Consider the following 19,335-nt stretch of genomic DNA (forward strand, 5'->3'; position numbering starts at 1 on the left):
AGGTCAAAGGCCCTGGGGAAAGGTGACAGCTTCAGTTCACCCTCTAAACAGTCCTAAGATCTTCCATTCTCACATAAAAGCTATCTAGCTCTTACCAGGGTTAAGAGCTGTCCTTCCACCAAAGCACTATGATAGGAGATACTGAGGTCACCTTACTGGAGAGTCTGACAGTAAGACTACACAACATATCAATCCAATGCTCAGCTAGCTTTACCAGTCAGGGAGCAGTGCTCATGGTATGTGACTGTGGAATTGGGGAAGGTTTTAAATTGTGTTTAAGGAGAGTGATACAAGTTAAGTGCATTAGCATGTGCTAAGTGAGAAAGGAAGCATCAGTTTGCATCTGTGAAAGCTCAGTTTATAACTAAAAATTCCAATAAATCTTAGGAATATTTAGAATTTGCTTTACTAATCAAAAAATGTGTACAAATAAAAGCAAGCACAGTTCATCCAAATTCTTTATTAAGTATTTGTTTCAAGACAGAAGTATAAAAGCACATTAGATAACTCCTCTGAAACTTTGGTCTGCAGAATTAAGGCACTTTGAACATGTATTTTTTTTATTCAGAAGTAATTTTTTTCCAACTTCTGTTAATAAAGGCAAACAACTTTTATGAGTACAAAACTAAAGTTATAAAATTGACATAATTTACAGACAACTCCACATTAGTACCAAACATTATCAAAGCGTGTTTTGATGTAAAATCTTTCAGACCTAGCCTCATTTCTGTAAAACCTTTTTTCCATGCTGAGTTAACTGTTAACAGTTTGCATGCATTTCATTTATCCCTTTTATAATCCACTTTAATAATCAAAAGACACATGTAGGGAAAAGTGGGAAAACACCCAAGAATCTTAGTATATGTACTGGTATAGGATTCCTTTAACGGGAATGATTTTTCTTATAAATAAAGAAGTCAACATGATCTCAAATACATTTCAAGAAGCTCATAATATTTGCTTTTTTTTTCTTTTTAAGAGCTTCCATTAGCCACGTTACTAGAAGGTATTTGGATATGCAATGTAGAACAAAAAAAGGATACACTTAATATATGGCATATTTGTTCAGAAAAGGTAACGTTACTGGTGTCATTATGACATTAAACACGTGATGAATTTTGACTTATAAAAAGCATAAAAGAGTACTGAACCAAAAGTGCTATGTTAACATCTCATATTTCCTTAGATTACTCTAAAAGACACCTGAAGTGATTTTTTTCTAGAAATGCTCTAATTTTATTTATATTTCTTATCTAGTGGAAATAATAATAATAAAAAAATACACTCTGTATTGTTCCCTGCTTTTTTTTTAATCCAATCCTGCAAGCACTTACTAGCCAGCATAAGGGGGAATCCTGGTTCTACAGAAGTTGATGGCCTTCACCAGTTCCAGGATACCACCTTGCATAGTGCCTACTTTCAAGAGCAGTTAAAGCACCCTGAATGGACGACTACTCCTAGTGAGCACTGTGCTTAGCAGTGAGTATCTGCAGCTTCACATATTTTGTGGATTCATGGTTCAGTTTACATTATGTTATCAAAACAACGTTGTTTCCTAATGTTCTCATTTTTTAAAAAACAGTTGCTCTTCCTCTCAAAGACCATGCTGTTTATCTGCAATTCTGTGGATTCTGTCTTGGAAAGCTTTTAGGGATAAGCTAGTCTTGTTCTCCTTCTTGCTGCTCCCCCTGGGAAAAATGTTAAAACAACCACAATTACTGCCTTCAATTATATATCATATAATTATACTATATATATTGTATTTACTTGTGAAACAGACATGTGAAGAGGAAAGATGAAGCCTGATGCTGAATCTTTCACTCTTGTGCTGGCAGCTAGGAAATTATAGTGATCTCTCAGCTTCTTAATTGATCTAAATAATGTAGAAACAGTGAGTTACAAATCCTACGGTGGGGAATTCCACAGTGTCATTTTCAGAGTGTTAGACTCCAAAGTCAGATCTCATTTTGACAGCTTTATTCTAATCTGAAACACTGACCAAAGCACATAATCTATGATGTTTTCAGATAGAAATATATAAAAGAAAAAATATCTAGAAACCCAGTGATCGACAATACCAAGCTTTGTTAAAAGTTCTTCTTTATAAAAAATATAAATGCAACACTTTTCTTTCAAACTCTGTTTTCTTAAGGATATTTTTTTCCCCTCCTGACTTTTAATGTAACTGAGAATAATATTTGATGCATGTTAAAAGGTTTAAATATATGTTTTGTTTTTACCTTGTGTCCTCCTGGCTGGTTGTACTTTCCGTACAGGTGCTTCTAGAAAACAGAAATTTTGCAGTGAGAAGTTACATGTAAGAGTCTTTGAATTAGAACTCTAGAAATGTGGAAACCCATTGCTGACTTGTGAAGCTTGTTCTTTAAGGTTTTCAGTAAATTAACAATTTTGTCCCAGTAGCATGTTGACTTGATCACCTGAAACATGAATTCTTATAATAAAATTCACATATTTCTGTCATGTGCAGTCATCCATCAAATCTTACTGATTTCAAAAGTATTTTTACATTTTAAGAGTATGAATTAATCCATCATCCACATTGATCTCCTACAGATGGTTACACGATGCAGGCAGGTGCCAGGACAATTTGCCTAATCTCTTTATTCAGCAAACACCATCTGACACTGTCAGTGATCTGACACAAGCTCAGGTTAATGTACAGCGCAGGACTCAGTCTGTACAGATATTACTTCAGGAATTATTTATAAGCAATATGCTTGAAACTCAAACATCACAAGATGTTGGCCACATTTCCATCTGTGTTTGGGACTTGATGTGTAACTGCATTGTGAGTCCACAGTACAATTCCACATTTAGAGTTCAGTTCATTTTCTCAGAGACTTCTATTTTAAAGGGTAGAGTAGAGCAAGGGCTATTGAATAGGTATCACCCTCATTAGCAGATACATCTGTTTTCCAAAATACTGACTCAGTGAAACTATGGGCACTTTTTCCTCTTTCTCATCAAACCTTGAGACATTTTTTAAACTGGATCGTCTTCTCATTGGGAAGAAATCATTTCACACCATAAGAGATAATTTTTCTGTTACTGTCACAGAAATGTTACTGCAGTATTTTTCTTTCTTTACAACCATGAAGTACTTTCATCTTCACTTAACCAGCTGCAGTCAGTTGTCTTTTCATCCTGAGGTACAGGGTATATAAATGCATAACCCTGACATACAGGTTTCACATCATTACAGCTGAGGCTAAGCACTGGGTATCTGCACCAATGTGACAGAAAATTTCAAGATCTGTACTGTCCTGACAAGGACAGAATATGGTCCATCCAAAGTATGCTTTCCATACTTATATGTTGTCCATAAAATTATGCTTTCAGGTAAACTGTGAGGTCGAAGATCACACCTATCTGTCATTTTCAGGCAATAGTTGACTTCCCTGCATGCCTTGTACTACACAACATTGAAGTTACACAAACACTATCATATACCTTCAGTATTTAGCATAGACTTCAAAATTTAAAAAGTAGAAACATAGTTATTTAACTTCATTCTTCACAAGCCATAATATTTTTTCCTATTAATTTCTTTCAAAGGCAGACAGAATAATTTGTTCTGCATTATTAGAATTAGAATGGGAAAAGGACACACATTCAAACACAAAAGAAACCTTAAATAAGCTACTTGTTATCTTTGAATGAAGATCATTAAAAAATTATTGTTAAATTCCTGCTATAAAGCCAGGTTGAATTTTGTTTGGCTCCTTTAAGAGATTAATTTTGGACCTTGACACCATTCAGCTTTTTCCAACCCAAGAACTTCCCTCACTGAACAGCAAGTTAAGGGTGGAGAAATTCCAAGACACTATGAGATATTTACTCAGCTGCAGAGGTTATATCCCCTCCACCCTACCCCCCTTCACCAAGTTGAGAACCCCTGACATCAACAGATCACATTAACTGACAAGAAGTAACTCAAGTTAAAAACAACTCACGTGGTCTTCTTCTGGATGTGCTGCTTAGAGAAAACACAATTCTTATGGTGCATGTTCCTTCAAATGTTTTACCTAAGCTTTGGGGTTAGACGTTCCTCTTGTCTACTATGCTTGCCAAAACTTTTAGTTACTTTTAGCCACAAGATAACCCTCAACATTTTTCTCTGCAACATCAGTGAAAGAATTCTTTTCCAAAACAATTATAAAACTCTTCTTGCTAAAATACTGGCTTCAGACCTAAGTAATTTTTGTGAATAGATCCTATAAAACCCCACCTGAACTGATCACTTCAGACAAAACAGGTCTTAGTGATACTGGATTTTTAGACAAACTAACCTTCCAGATGAACTTTCTTGATTTCTCTCTCGATAATCTGTGGCTCTCCCTCAATTACTTTAGTAACCTTGGTGTACTCAGTTCCAGCTACGATAAGCATCAAAAACAAATGAGTTAAATCTTGCATAGCATTTTTCCACATACAAGGAGCCTTCAGTGGAATAAATGTCATTTTGGTGGTGTAGGTGTATGCAGGCCACCATGTTATTCATGCTGTAAGGTCCTGCTGATTTCCTTGGCCCTGCCACAGGTGATTCCTTCTCTACGGCTGAAAGTCATTCACTGTGATCTCGGCTTGAAGTTTCATTTTAAAAACGACTGCCAATTTTCATAAGCAGTGCTAGATATTTTATGAGTAGAATTACAGCCTGTATGAAACCATTCTTGTACTTTAGACAGTGGTAATACATTCATTTGTGGCTGGACTCGGATTTAAAATCTTAGGATATTTTCAGTAAAATAGAAATAAATTGATGTAGACAAGAGGGCCATAAAGCATTATCACCATTATCACCAAGAGCATGTGTATCTGCTTCTGTTGGCTAAATGTATGGTAAGGTATTATCATGGCAGCCAAGGGTGACTGACTGGATAAATCATGGAAAAGATAGAGAAAAATCAAATTAAAACAAGACACAAATCTGCCTATTTGGTCCGTTCTGTAAAGCAGGATGCTTATGCAAGCTAACATATAATAGCAAGGAAAAATAGCAAGAATTCAAGGGACAATATTGTCTTTTCCAAGTTTATTACAGAGGAACCATCTCTTTTCCATACTGGAAAAGGAGGATCACGTAAGATGTATCTCTACAGATTATGTCTATTTAATTGTATACCTCTGTAACTGAAGATGATTATAATTCTGGCATCAGACCTGTCACCAGAATTTTGAACAGTTCTACAGATAAAGTTTGATCCTGCTCTTTATTGCTTGGTTGACAGCAATAGAACATAGTCCAGTATATGGAGAGATTTTCTTGCTACAATTTCTTTCATTTTCAACTTTCCTTTTAAATATTCAATGCTGAAATAGATATCTCCAGAGAGCAACTCTATTCATGTAGCTGGGACACTTAGGATAAGATGAAAAACCCTCTGGAAGTTCTTGTTTCTCTCCAATGATTATAGGCAAATCCTGGCCTGTAAAACTAAGATTTAGTTGTTTAAAACAGAAGAAAGAAATAGAGTCAGCAGTATTCATAGCCATACCTTGGCTTTTCTCTAAGATTAGTGGTATTATGAACTAGCGTGATTTTTTTTGGTGGAAAGCTGTTCAGCTGTTCAGCCATCACTAAATTTTTTACTTAAGTTTAAGTCACATCCGCTTTTGAAGAACTACATGACTTAGTTCAGTGAACAGACAGCTAGCTGTGAGCTACTTCACTAGTATTCAAGTTTGTAACCTACTAAAAAGTCAATATAAAATAAAGTGGATTCTGTTAATTTATGCCAAGATAAATGTCCATACATGTTTTTGAGGTTCTGACTCAGGTTTATACTAATATTTACAGAAAACACAACACTTGAATTCTCTTTTCTTTTATTCCCCATTGCTATTATAGATAGTTTTTCTAATCTAAATTAAGCAGAGAACATTCCATATTCTTAGATAAAGATTAATTTCATAAGCACAAGTTCTTTTACCAGTTTTCTACAGCTACTGGTTATATACTGCCAAAACTGTTAGAATTAAGAGAGCAAGAAAGGAAGAAAACCATTCCTTGGAATGCTATATTTGAAGAGAATTAAAGTTAATGCCTTTATATTCATCACCTGTAAGCACTGAAAGAGGATGCTAAACATGCCTTTAATATTAACTTGAGGGCAATGAATATTCATTTCTGAACAATTTATAAGTCAGATGAATTTGGTCTGTCACAATATTTTCCACTTCTTAAAGTTTTTCACAGATTTAAATTTGCTGAAAAAAAGAGTTCACAGCTAGTGGAATAAATCTTCATTGCTCCCCTGAGTTTTGATTAGATAACTTTTTAAAGACTGAAAAAAACCCCTTTTTTGCATGATCATTTTCATAAAAAGTTGATTAATCAAACTTTGGTACTTATTTCCTTTTCACAGACATCTGGCACTTCATATAAGGCATTCTATTTTTTTCCCATTAAAATTGCACTTCTGCTAGGTCAGTCTTTAAAATGTTGAGGTCAACATATCTGAGAGGGGTTTCAGTTATCATAACCTGTTGCAAAATTGTTAGTTATAATGCACTGAATTACCTCCCTGCAGAAGTCTTTTGATCTCTTCATCTTCAAGTAAATGATCATCACCTTCAATAAATTTGGTCACCTTGGTAACCTCTGACAGGATACAGGTTATGGCAAAAAATTGATTTACAGAAAACATTTAACAAACCTATAACAGCATATTACTTAATATATCCTGTCATAACATTTTGCTGAATTACAAAATGCATCTGTTACAATATTAAATTCTATGTAAACACTGAAAACACCATATTTTATTATAAACATAACATGTTATATATTAGAGCTAGGCAGTCTCAACTCCAGAGCTGACTGAAATGTGAAGATCAGAGACTCAAACTAGAACATTAGATTTAGACATTTCTCAGGTTCTGAGGTTTAATATCTGGGTATGATTTTGCAGTATGAGCACCTTTGCTGAAAACACAGAGTATCCATTCAGTAATTATTTTTTTTTTTTTTTAAAGGAAGGAAATAAAACAAGGATACTAACCTTCTTCAAGCAATTTCTTTAACTTTTCTTCATTGTCTGAACCACCTGCGGTAATTCTGGTATATTTTATTTCAGGTCCTGGAAAAAACATGTGTAAGACAGTGACTTTAAACAGATATAACAGGATTGCCTTTTATTTTTTTCCTACTTAATACTTAGGATGGTTACATGGTTAACATGCTTTAATCTGCTTTCATGATTGTTTGATCTTTCAGCATCTCCCAAATTAAACTGAGTGTTACAAATAGTATTTAGAGCTATTCAGAAAAGTGCTTAGACAAATGTAACATAAATACTGTCAATATCTGCTCACATTCTTAAAGTAAGACATAGTTTTAAACATTTTGTTGTAGTGTCCGATTGTAGATCAGATATTTCCTAAGTGCAAAAAGAGTCTGGATCCACAGTTGTAAATGGACATCATCACTTTTGTTACTGCTATGAATCATTTTGGAGCTTAACATTTGAGATTGTTTATCACTTTCTAATACGGAGGGAAGAAGGAAATACTGGGTCTGAAATGCTGGCATTTTACATTATATTGACCATTTTATGTGGGATATTAGTGAAACTTGAATTTGAGAAATGAGAAAATGGTGATTCTTTTCCCCCAGAAATTTTGTGTTGAAAAATATTCCCAAGTTTATTCAGAAACCACCAGTTTTTCATTCAGATATTTTCATTGTATTAAACAGGTATATGAGAATAACTTAAGTCTGGTTCTTTACTTCTCTCGTGCTTGAATGACTTCTTAAAATTAATTTTAAGATTTTCTAAATAACATTAATATTAAGACTTTCTGCTAAGTCAATATGTTCTTTCCCCTTAGGACTTCTCTGGCAGACAGAATGTCAATGGCAGCATTCAAACTGAAATTTAACCAAAGGGATCAAAATATATTAGCAGAGAATTATTGACTGCTGAAATAGACCTCACTCCACTTTTTAATTTCTGTGAAGCTTTTAGGATTCTTAAAGAAATATCTCTGTAGTAGGTCAAATGTAATTGAAATTGGTCAAAGAGTTTGAAATTTACTGAGGGAGAAGATCAAGGGACACAGAGTCACATTAATATTATCTTATATTAGCTGAGTATGAATGTATAACTTGTGGATGCTGATCAGTTGAGGCCCTTTCTTAGAGATAAACAGACAAGTTCTTTTTCTCAAATGATTGTTAAGGGAGCCTGGGATGACATGCAAAAGTAGGTACCTACACACCGAAGGTCTACCTTTGTTCAAATGAAACCTACCTGGAGATACACAACACAAAAAAAAGTTCACAAAAAAAAAAAGTCTTCCTTCTAAAGCAAGCCAGAGCAAAAAAAATGCAATAGAAGTAGTCTCATCTTGAAATAGTAGCAAGAAGCTTGCAAAAGCAGACACTGCAAACACATATTTTAAAAAAAGGACAAGTTTTCATTGTTTTGCATGCTGTTGAAATATTGTTGGCATTTCTGTATATGTGTGTGTGGCACAGACAGCCAGACTTTGAGCCGTACATAGGCAGTGGGAAGCATTAGGGAAAATTCATCTCTCCAGGAAATGCACTTTAGGCATTAGGACAGAACTTAAGATGTGTTACCTTTGTGTGTAATGGTGAACTTTACTAAGTGTGAAGATCTCACCATAATTTACCTTGAATAATTCTTTCTTCTGTTACTTTTTTCTCTGTCACTTCCACAGGTCGCCCATCAATGATTTTGGTGTATGTTTTAATAATTGGTTCTACAAGGATTTTTAAATTGAAGACATTAATCAAGAGATGAACAGTGTTACAAGTGCTGTTTTTGAGGTGCTGAAACTTACTGAAGGACACAAGGAAATATCATAGATATTTTACAAAAAATAAAAATGTTCAGAGGAAACCAGGAACTAAGTTTCTTCCAAATTTAGGATGGCCACATGTTGTTTTTCCTTTGAAAGCACCCTATATGTGACCTTCTCAATGACCCTAGCAAAGCAGAAGGCAAAGTTTACCTCTCTGTCTGATAAGATTGCCGTTCTATCACAGAATCATGTACTGCATTTTTGATTGCAGTACAATAACCAGCAAGTAATTCTTAACTGAGATGTTATGTCAGCATGCAGAGCATTTATAACACTGTCTTGACTATAGCTATGGGACACAGCTAGGTAAAAAACCAAATTTTTGAAACGAATGAGAAATCAGAATGAAATGATGCAATAAAATCACACCACTTCCAGAGGTCTTGTTAAAAACAGAACATCTGTCTAACATATCACATGAATCACCTACATAAAGTAGCAACTGACTGGGAATAGTGAATGTTTCAAATTTTAACGAATACAAATTGAGTTGCTGAAAGCATACCAACCTCCATGAATCACTTTAGTTATTGTCTCCCCTTCCCTGACTATTTTGAACTCAGGATCCCCTTCAATTAATTTAGTGAGCTGTGTGATAGATGGGTCTGTGACATAGGAAAGAAACAATACATTACAAATAGTCATAAAAATATTGATGGCATTCCATAGGGCTGAGATGAAGCTAGCATTATTCCCTCTACCATAAAAAAAAACCACGACTGGAATGGTGGATTTTTTAAATCTGAGAAGCCATTTACAGCAAAGCTGTACAATCTTGCACTTCCTCCATTGGATCTTAAATTTAGATCCTATTGCACATTTAGTATTCACTTTTTTTTTTTAGCTTTTGTGTATCTGATATTTTTAACATCTGTTGACAATTCTCAAGCAAAAAACCAGATCCTCAGCAGCTGGAAGAAAGGCTTCCTCCATATATATTGGTAAGAAGCCTACCCTGCGGTATTGCTGGAATCCTACAGCTATTGCTCTGCTAGTGATCAGAATGCAAACTATTGTGTGGAAGCTTAGAAAAGAAGTAGAGAGACAAAAGTTTGTCATGTTATTTCCTACTAGCTGTATAGACATCCAAGAGGAAACTAGGTCTTTTAATCAGAATTCCCTCATGTTATTTTAACATTTTTGTGGTTGTTGTTTTGGGGGTTTTTTATTTGGTGCTTTTTTTTAAACTACCAAGTCTTGGCCAGCGGTCACCCAGATTAAAGGAAAAAAAAAAGGAAAAGGAAAAGGAAAAGAAAGAACTTCAGAGATCAACTGGAGTGGCTGTAAGGATATTTGCCAGCATTAATAGCTATCATTCTTTGAGTTGCATGGGAGAGGTCATCTTGATTTCAATGGCCAAAATGAACTTCTTAATCTTATGCAATCCTTATAGAACACACTGATCCAAATGTATGTCTGCCTTAAGAAGTTGCTGTAATGCACACTTCCCTTATTCCTTATTCAATTAGAAACTTAACACAGTTCAGCTCTTTCCTTTTCCTTAAAAATCCCTCAAAAATCTTTCTTTATATGAATTTTTGTAGAAGTCAGTACTGCATAGATTTTTTTTTTTAAATTACTGATCAGGATTTAACAATAGTTTTTTAATATGTGTGCTTGGTGTTAACTGTTGAAAGCAGCACAATTCAGACTACCTAGTGTCCTTCAATAGTAACAAATCCAAGCATATATTTTTGTCTGGTTGTGCAGCAGAAGATGATTGTAAGTTATATTTTAGAGCTAAACAATTCATTCATTTGCTCCAGTTGAGATGATATAGTAGGATCATAATGATGCCATTATTATAGAGCTCTATTCATCTAGTCTGAGTTTTAAATAGCTGAACAACTAATTGCTTTTTAAATATATATTCTAACAATTGTGGCTGAAAAACATTTATAAATATATTAAAGAAGCAGTCTTACAAGATTCATTTACTTGCTTCTGTTTTGAATTTAGAGGCATTTTTGCATGTTAGGAACCCATTAAATACCAATATACATTCATACAGGTGATGAATATTAATGAAAACTTATCAAAGGTATACGTATGAATGTTTATCAATCACTTTTTTTTAAGATTTCTAAATTACTGTACCTTCCCATGTGACTGATACAGCAAATGTATGCAAAACAAAAGGTAAAGCCGTAGTTTGCTATACCGCCTAGTCTAGGATCAATCCTTTGAACATTTAATCCATTAAGATTTGGGCTTCAATCAGATTTAACTCTTTAGATCCCTTTAACTTGCCTACATATGGACAATGGAAGCACAATTCAAGTAGAAAACATTGAGACATGAAAGGGCAGACATGACCCTCTAAACGGGGGGGGGGGGGTGTCTTATCATTTTTTTACCACAATCTCCTTTCCAACAAGGTCTGCTAGAGCTTCCTGACATATGTTGCAAAAATTAATACACAACTTTGCCAGAATTTTTCTACAGTCAACTGTGGGCTTACGTGGTTTTGATGGGAGCTGCTGCTCACTGCTGTTACTGCTAGCAAGCTCGGAAGGGCCAGAATTGTCTTTATTGGGTCTGTTTCTGAATCATCAGCAGAAAGGCTGTATTGGCCAGAGATCATTCCCTGGAGTGTGTCTCAAAGCAGAAACACCGTACTGGCAATGGAAAGGAGTAACTCTTCAATACTTACAAACTTACAAAGTTATTTTTTTTCTCTCTGGTGAATAACTTTTATTTGTATATTTGACTATAGAAGTGCTCAGACATTTCATTTTTTCTTTAAAAGAGGGCTTTATGTCAGTTAACTTTCAACTTCTAAACATCATGTAAATCACCTAAACTATGTGCCCTGTCATTGGATTTAACATAGAGGAATAAGTACTTTCAGGGAGTGATTCACCTTTATCACAGCAAGCTTTCTAAAATATCTTGGATGAATTACCATATGGAATCATCTGTCCATTTTTATTGCTCTGTGGATCTGATTTAATGATGGAGACTAGGCAACAAAGATCAGCATATATGCTAGATGGTGTCTCATCCTAAGTGGGATGAAGCACAGGCAAGCTGCTGAAAAAGCAAGCTCATGTCACTTCAACTGGGAGGAAGTCCTCCCAGAAACAATGATTAAACAGTCTGGATAAAATTTATGCAAGATATTTTTAACCGCCTTTCTCCTAGTTGAGCTCAACTAGATTCCCTTTGAATATTTTTATTTCAATGGGAAACTGGAGTTCATTAGCAGTGTACCTGGTTTGGTGAAACCAATGGGCTTTTTAGTTATACTGTGAATTGCACATTATTTTTACAGTCCTAGCCTCACTTTTTCTTGTCTTCTGTTCCACCCCTAATCTTTAAGTCATGCTTTTGCCTCGAGAAATTGAAAAAGAAAGTTTGGCTAACAATCCTTTCCAGGCATCTGACAGATATTGGTATTTAGAACTGATTGAAAACTATAGAAAAATGAACTGATTAGTTTTTTCTTCTAAGTATAAGAAACAAATGTACTTAATTGTTTTAAAATAACTGTTTTAATTTTTTTAAAAAAGGAAATGTTTTTACTGAAATTATAGTAATATTTCAGACACTTAAAGGAAATGGTTTGAAAAAAGATTATTTTAAATATATTTCTTAATGCACATAGAAAAAGGAGAAAATACATTTGGGGAGAACAACTGTGGGAAATCTTTTTATACAAAATCTTTCAGCCAGTTCTAATTGCAATATTTGTATCTTTGCTTTTCCAGCAAAGTTCTGAATGTCCTGGAGTTGCTATGTACAAAAAGCATCCTGTTAAAGATATATATACAATATATATTCTGTAAATGTATACGAACATTATACAGAAATATATCTACTAAGGGCCTCATTTACCTTCCTTACTGATGATGGGCTGGACGTTGCTTTCAATTATGTTAATTTCTGAAAGTACAGAAAATGGAATATAAAGCTCATTCCATTCTGACAGTTTCTTTCTAGTAGTGATCATTTAGATTTGGTCTGGTTATAAAGATGTGGATAAAATCACAGATATTAATGATGGAAAAGTAGCACAATAGGATCTAGAGTATGGATCTCTAAAAGATCTAAAGGATTTGCCTTCGCTTGTGCCTTATGAAACCCACTGGTCATAAAACCCCTGGTAATGTAAGGTAAATAATAATGATGCATGCAATTCCCTGCATAAAGATATGCACAATTCTCTGACATCTCTTAGATTTAAATCTTGGCCTTTTCTATTCATTAGGGAGCTGACCTGGTAAACAGAGGAAACCATCTGACATTCAGAACTATTCTTACACGTGATAGAACATCATGGAGAGCACATCTGTGGTGCCCTTGGGAGATCAAGTTGTCCCTCTACACCTAAGACAGACTCAAGTATTCATTGAACATCTCTGATAGATGGTTATTTGACTCATATCCATTCACTGGTAGAGAAGCCTTCACTGTAGATGTCCCAGCCTTCCCTTTCCCGCATTCAACTAAGTCAACAGTTACAACTTTCTTGATATCTGATATTGACCTCCTTTCATTCAGTTTACAGGCTTTGCTTCTCATGCTACTCTCACTGGCTGTGGGAGATAGAATCACAGAATCTTAAAATACCTTGAGTTGGAAGGGACCCATAAGGATCACTGAGTGCAACTCCCTGCTCCTCACAGGACTACCTAAAACTAAGCCATATGACTAAGAGCATCATCAAGATGCCCCTTGAACTCTGACAGACTTGGTGATGTGGCCACTTCCTTGGGGAACCTGTTCCGGTGACCGGCCGTCCTCTCAGTGAAGAATCTTTTTCTAATGCCCGAGGTGAACTTCCCCTGACACAGCTGTATTCCATTTCCTCATGTCCTATTGCTGGTCACCAGAGAGAGGAGGTCAGCACCTCTCTCTCCACTTTTCCACTTGAGGAAGTTGTAGACTGCCGTGAGGTCACCCTTCAGCCTTCTCTTCTCCAAGCTGACAAATCAAGTGACCTCAGTCGCTCTTCATAAGTCTTTAAGACCTTTCACCATCTTGGTTGCCCTCCTCTGGACACAGTTGAATAGTTTGATGTCCTTCTTATACTGAGGCGTCCAAAACTGCACACAGTACTTGAGGTGGGGCCGCACAAGTGCAGTGCAGAGTGGGACAATCACTGCCCTTGACTGGCTAGCTATGCTGTGCTTGATGCACCCCAGGACATGGTTGGCCCTTTTGGTTGCCAGGGCACACTGTGGACTCATATTCTATGTGCCATCATGAGAGATTATTCCATTTTTTGTTCCAAGACTCTTCTAACTTCAGTATGTCCATTCTCAATTTTCAAAAGCCTAATGTGGTCTCAATTTTTACTGAGAAATGTAGGTAGAATCCTATAGAAATTTAATCATCTGCCCAAATTCATATTACCTCACAAGCCAAAGCTTCAGCAGGATCTTTGTTTTCTAACATTTGCTTCAACAGGTTCTACCTTATATGCAGAAACTAAATGCAAACCCTGAGAAAGGCTGCAAGAGAGCAAAAAGGGTTCCTTTTTTACATTTACTCCCTGAAGCAAAAGTGGTCAGAACACCTGCCTTCCATACCAGCCTCATATTTGCACGTACGGGAAACAGGTAGAACATGTATAGTCTTTCCCTCTGGAAGCATTTATGAAAAAGAAAGCATCTCAGTGACGAGTTTGGTCTATGTTCTGTCCTGGAGAGTCAGTACAGTACAGTGTTAAGTCTTGGAGAGAGAGGCAGTACAACTCTGCTATGCACCAAGCATAGCACCTTGGCTAAAAACTGAAAAAATCTTTTCCATATGTATCTTGCCTACCCCAAAGAGTTTGAACAGCTTACTTCAGTGTTACTTTCCTGCAACACATCTGGAAAGTGAGAAAAATACATACAGTAGCACAACAGCCAGAAACATTTTAGTTTGAGTCTTTCTCTTCCTGTGCTTCATTGGCACATCTTACTTTCCCAGAAATTCCTTTCTTTTGTGATTGAAAAAAAGATCTACAATTCAAGATTGGAATTGGCAACATTTAAAAAGCAATCTCAAACCCATCTGGAAGAATTTAAAATGAACTTACTGTAAAACGTCAGTGGAATCTCTTTGAAGGTACTGTCACGAACAAACTATAAATACAGAAAAGAAATTTTAAAATTTAAAAGATAGAGCACTTGCCTTCTAGTTTCTGAATGAGTGTGGGTAGGATTCACTGCTTCATTAATCTAAGAGTTAGGCTATGATATTTGCCTAGGTCCTCTCATTCATTGTTGAGGGAGAAGGTAATCTCAAGAGGATAGCTGAGATAGATAAGGATGCCTGTTTTTCTCCACAGGCTATTGAGGCTGGTTGGTTTAATAACACAGCAAATTAGCTACTCGTTATTTCTTTCAAAGCGGGATTGCCTCAAGGGTTTAGAAGTGATTTATTTCACTAGATGACAAAGTATACCTGAACCAAAGAGCAGATCTGGGCCAGTTCCCATTGGAGTTATCCATATGCAAATATTCTGCAATTATTTGGTGTTGAAAAATGTAAATACTATCTGTTGAGCACAGTGTATCATTCATGATTATATCTGGGTTACAGGGAGCTATTGAATATGTTGTCTGCTGAATAAACAGAAGGACTAGAGAATCACTTATGAATTATAACGTATGCAGGTTCACATATCCTGCCAAAAAGATGGAGGGATAATTATTTAAAGAGTACCTTAATTTGAATGTACTTAATCAGCTTCTTCAGGATTGTAAGCAACTGATCATTTCCAACAGGCAGATCTGACAAAAGAAATAGGCATGTAAGAGGAAACACATCTGTGTTCATTTTACTTTCATTTACAGTGATCAGGAGATGTAATCACTCTCACACACTCACACAAACATGTACTTGTACATACACATTCTTCCATATTAGTGGAAAAGATAGCCTACAGCATCTTGTCTTCCATATACTTGTATTTCAAAGTGTTGCCATGGTTTTAAGAAAGGTTATTCCACAAAATGAATAGTGAGGTAAATTTTGTTTCTTATTCTACATAGGAACTGTCTCTTTAAAGGAATTTTTAAGTTATTGCACCTACATAACATGTAAGCAGATTCAGAAGATTGTGTATAAATTCCATGAACTAATACTCACCTGCTGGATATAGGAGTTTATCAATAACATGAATGACACCATTGGTTGCCATGAGATCAGATTCTCTTGATTTCAGTTCATTAACCAGGAGAGTATCATTCACCTGGTAAAGGATGAAAAGAGAACACAAGTTATCAGGGACATTATAAAAGGACCCCAAACCCTAATATAATGTTCAGAGGAATGCTTCCAATTCTGTAATGTAGATAGACGTGGAATGTCAAATCCCTGTTACAAGGCTGTATCACGGAGACTTCTTTCTCAACACTTAACTGTTTTCAAGTAGAGTTTCCCTCCTTGGATGGTTTTAAGAATGTTTGTCACTCCAGGCTCAAAGCCACTTCCAATGAAAACGCCTTGTATCAAGTGGTAAAGAAGAATATTCCTGAGAGCATTTTTGTCTCCTATTTGAAGAGAAAAGAAAAGTAGGAGTAAAAATTAAATGGTAATGGAGAGATTGAGACAGAATTAAGCATGGTGTGAATGAAACTACTATGAGCACATACAATTTTCATCTGTTAAAATTATGATAAAGGGAAAAAAACAACCATATGACAAAAAGACAATCAGAATATAATCATAAAGATGCTATGAGAACTCCTGTATAAAAGAACAGAAGAGCAGACAGCATTTTCCTATATTTCTGTATTATTTTCTTTTATTTTCTTGCACCTCTAATCAGAATATTTTGCCCTTTTTTTAAATATGCTCCACAAATAATTCACAAACACAATAATTTCAGGACCACTAGGCAATATCAAATTTCACCAGGTTACTAGATAATCGCCAGTCCTAACACTGCTGCAGTTAAAGGTAACCACAGCAAACAATTAATATAATTATTCTTTTGTGGCAGCACTCTTCTGAGATGACTGGGGATAATTCACATTTCTTTATATACACACATATTTCCCCACCCAGGGCATGAGAAAGTTGCTATATACTTCAGGCAGAAAAGAAGGAGTTATCTGAAGCGCTGGTTTTATATGTTCTTAAAGAGAACAGACGCAGCTTGGAGAAGATGGGAAAAGGGGGAAAAAACCCTATTCTAGGGATGATTTCCATATTTCAAAGTTTGATATTCCTATTTGGGAAGAAAAAAAGCCAACATTTAAAAAACTGTCTTAAAAAGGAAGTGGATTCTGGAGCCCAAGTTAATGTCCTAACAGGGTTCTTTGGTGCTCTGGGTCCATGGAGGTTCAGAGTCATAGTCTGCAGGAATACCCAAAACCTCCCCAGGAGACAGGGTACCAAGCAGAGCAGTTTTAAAACACATCTGCTTGCCATTACATGGTATATTGACTGTTCTATTACAAGTTTCACATGAGCGCTACACACTGATATTGATTGTTATTAGGAGTTTCAGCCTTGACAAAACTGTAGTGGAAATACTGCCTGTTTATAATTTTTTCCTGGTGTCTCTTTCAGTGAACATTTTCCTTTTTCTGCTTTTTGCTTTGATCAGTGATATCAATGGAATTCACTTTACCACTGAAGTGCAAATAAATACTCTTTTTCTTCCTACTAAAAGTAGAACTGAGGTTTTCTGACTGGACTGTTCATAGATAGTGTCAATTTACATACAAAGCCTGAACATGGCAATTCAAAAGCTCTTTTCACAAGCTATCAGATTACCTTTGTTCTATGTCACAATGGCTACTGGTTAAAATAATCTTTGGTTTGTGTCCTTCTTACAGATAAACAAACTATTTCTTTATATTCCTTTAAAAATTGCATATTTTAAGGTTTAATTTTTATGACAAAGCAACAAAGCCAAGACAGATTTCCAGAAAGTAATCTGACACAAAAAATGGACATTCTGCTGAAAAAAAAAAAATTAAAAAGAGGGAAAAGTAAAATCTCATCTGCAAGGAAAGTAAGTAGAAACCAAGTCTCAATGATAGGAAAAGATAGTACATAAGGTCCCCTTGAAAAGCAGCATGGCAAATATAACTGTATTCTTAATTACAGAAATAATCCAAAATGGCATGGCCCTTGGATACAACATCAAGTTGCGAGTTGAAGACGAAAATAATAGACCTGATAAACTCAATCTTAGTTAATAAAACAACTATATAGTCCAACAAAACCACTATATAGTCCAGTAAAACCAAAATAATGGCATTTATCCAGTTACTTCAGTTCACAGCCTTGAGACACGTTTCACTTCATTTTATAGCAATCTATCTAATGTTAGTCATTTAGGCTATCTGTTAATTTACTGTTAGCCAATAGAGACACATCACATTAGAAGGTAATTTAGACTATGATAGCTTTAAATGGCTGAAGAGGTAATTCAAATTCACAGCGTCTCATTAGTGAGTTAAAGGCTGTATAGAGATGGGGTTGCTGCTTATCAATGCTCCTAGCTGTACTTTTTGAAGTTATTAAAGATTCATGGGATTTGGCTTCATGTCTTCAAACTTTGATCTGAAAAGTGCAGGAATGGAAATTGTGACTGACATTCTGGATGTGGGATCCAAGGCAACCACTCCTCCTGCACTTACGCACAGGCCAGATTCACATTATTCTCCAATAGACTAAAAATATTTATAGTGCAGTGGCTACAGTCTATCCCATTAGTGGGAAACTCTGCAGGAGATTTGAAGTATTCATTGTGCATTTCTTCTCTTATGGAAATAAAGCATGACATTGAAGAAACTACTTTTAAATCTTGTTAAAAATCCATACAATTCAAGTGTTTAAAAGTGTAAGATGGAAATTATGTAAATTGACATTTAGCAATATATATTCAAAATTTAACTTGTAGAGCACAGGTGGTATCAAAGACCACTGTGTGGAGGCAGATAAGAGAAAGGAAATGAAAGATAGGAAAATCAATACTACATATCTTTTAATGCAATGGTCACAACTAGAAAAGAAACGTGATAAAAGAGACTAAAAAGTCTATAGCAAGGTCGAACGATGAAAAGTTGAAGCTAATTAAATGAATGCAGATTTTAACTTGGAAGGCAATTGCACCTTGGCAAAATATATCAAGGGTTGAAATTTAAATCTGAATTCAGGTTGGATGTTTTTTTCCAGAAAGATATTTTCTCTATCCCCCAAGAAGGAATTAATTTAGGGAGGTCTTATGACAGCCTCTGTACAAAAGGCAAACTGTTTCATCACACACTTTTGTGTAAAAAATGCACTAGCCATCTTTCCCTTTGATTTTACCTTTGCTTATATTTCTAGTTTTCTTATGTTACTTACTTATCAATATATCCTTATCATCATCAGTCAAACCTTTAAAGGCATCGTTAGTTGGAACAAACAGAGTCCATTGTCCAGGCTGTGAGAGAACATCATCTAAATCTGCAGCTTTCACCAGACTGAGGAAAACACTGTTTACAACAAACAGACAAAACACAAATACATTCTGTTGAAGTGTAGTAA

The 19,335-nt window shown here is 35.4% G+C and overlaps 1 protein-coding gene across 11 annotated transcripts in view; it reads right to left on the reverse strand.

Moving 5' to 3' along the window:
* Positions 1-440: 440 nt before the first annotated feature.
* The window catches only part of POSTN (periostin), a 35,604-nt gene continuing 16,709 nt past the window's right edge, over positions 441-19,335 (reverse strand). Inside the window, exons 12-24 of one of the 11 annotated variants that reach the window (XM_075085703.1) lie at positions 19,153-19,283; positions 16,210-16,340; positions 15,937-16,039; positions 15,511-15,578; positions 14,882-14,927; positions 12,691-12,738; positions 9,363-9,458; positions 8,662-8,751; positions 7,026-7,103; positions 6,545-6,625; positions 3,975-3,994; positions 2,241-2,282; positions 441-1,688 (exon numbers count right to left, since the gene is read on the reverse strand). In XM_075085703.1, coding sequence (XP_074941804.1) covers positions 1,659-1,688; positions 2,241-2,282; positions 3,975-3,994; positions 6,545-6,625; positions 7,026-7,103; positions 8,662-8,751; positions 9,363-9,458; positions 12,691-12,738; positions 14,882-14,927; positions 15,511-15,578; positions 15,937-16,039; positions 16,210-16,340; positions 19,153-19,283 — 964 coding nt within the window. In that variant the 3' untranslated portion in view covers positions 441-1,658. Of the gene's footprint in view, positions 1,689-2,240; positions 2,283-3,974; positions 3,995-4,310; positions 4,398-6,544; positions 6,626-7,025; positions 7,104-8,661; positions 8,752-9,362; positions 9,459-12,690; positions 12,739-14,881; positions 14,928-15,510; positions 15,579-15,936; positions 16,040-16,209; positions 16,341-19,152; positions 19,284-19,335 lie in introns of all 11 variants that reach the window. The other 10 variants (XM_075085686.1, XM_075085695.1, XM_075085718.1 and 7 more) reach the window with 10 other exon arrangements.

This window comes from Phalacrocorax aristotelis, chromosome 1 (genome assembly GCF_949628215.1).
Source record: "Phalacrocorax aristotelis chromosome 1, bGulAri2.1, whole genome shotgun sequence".
Taxonomy (NCBI): Eukaryota; Metazoa; Chordata; class Aves; order Suliformes; family Phalacrocoracidae; genus Phalacrocorax; species Phalacrocorax aristotelis.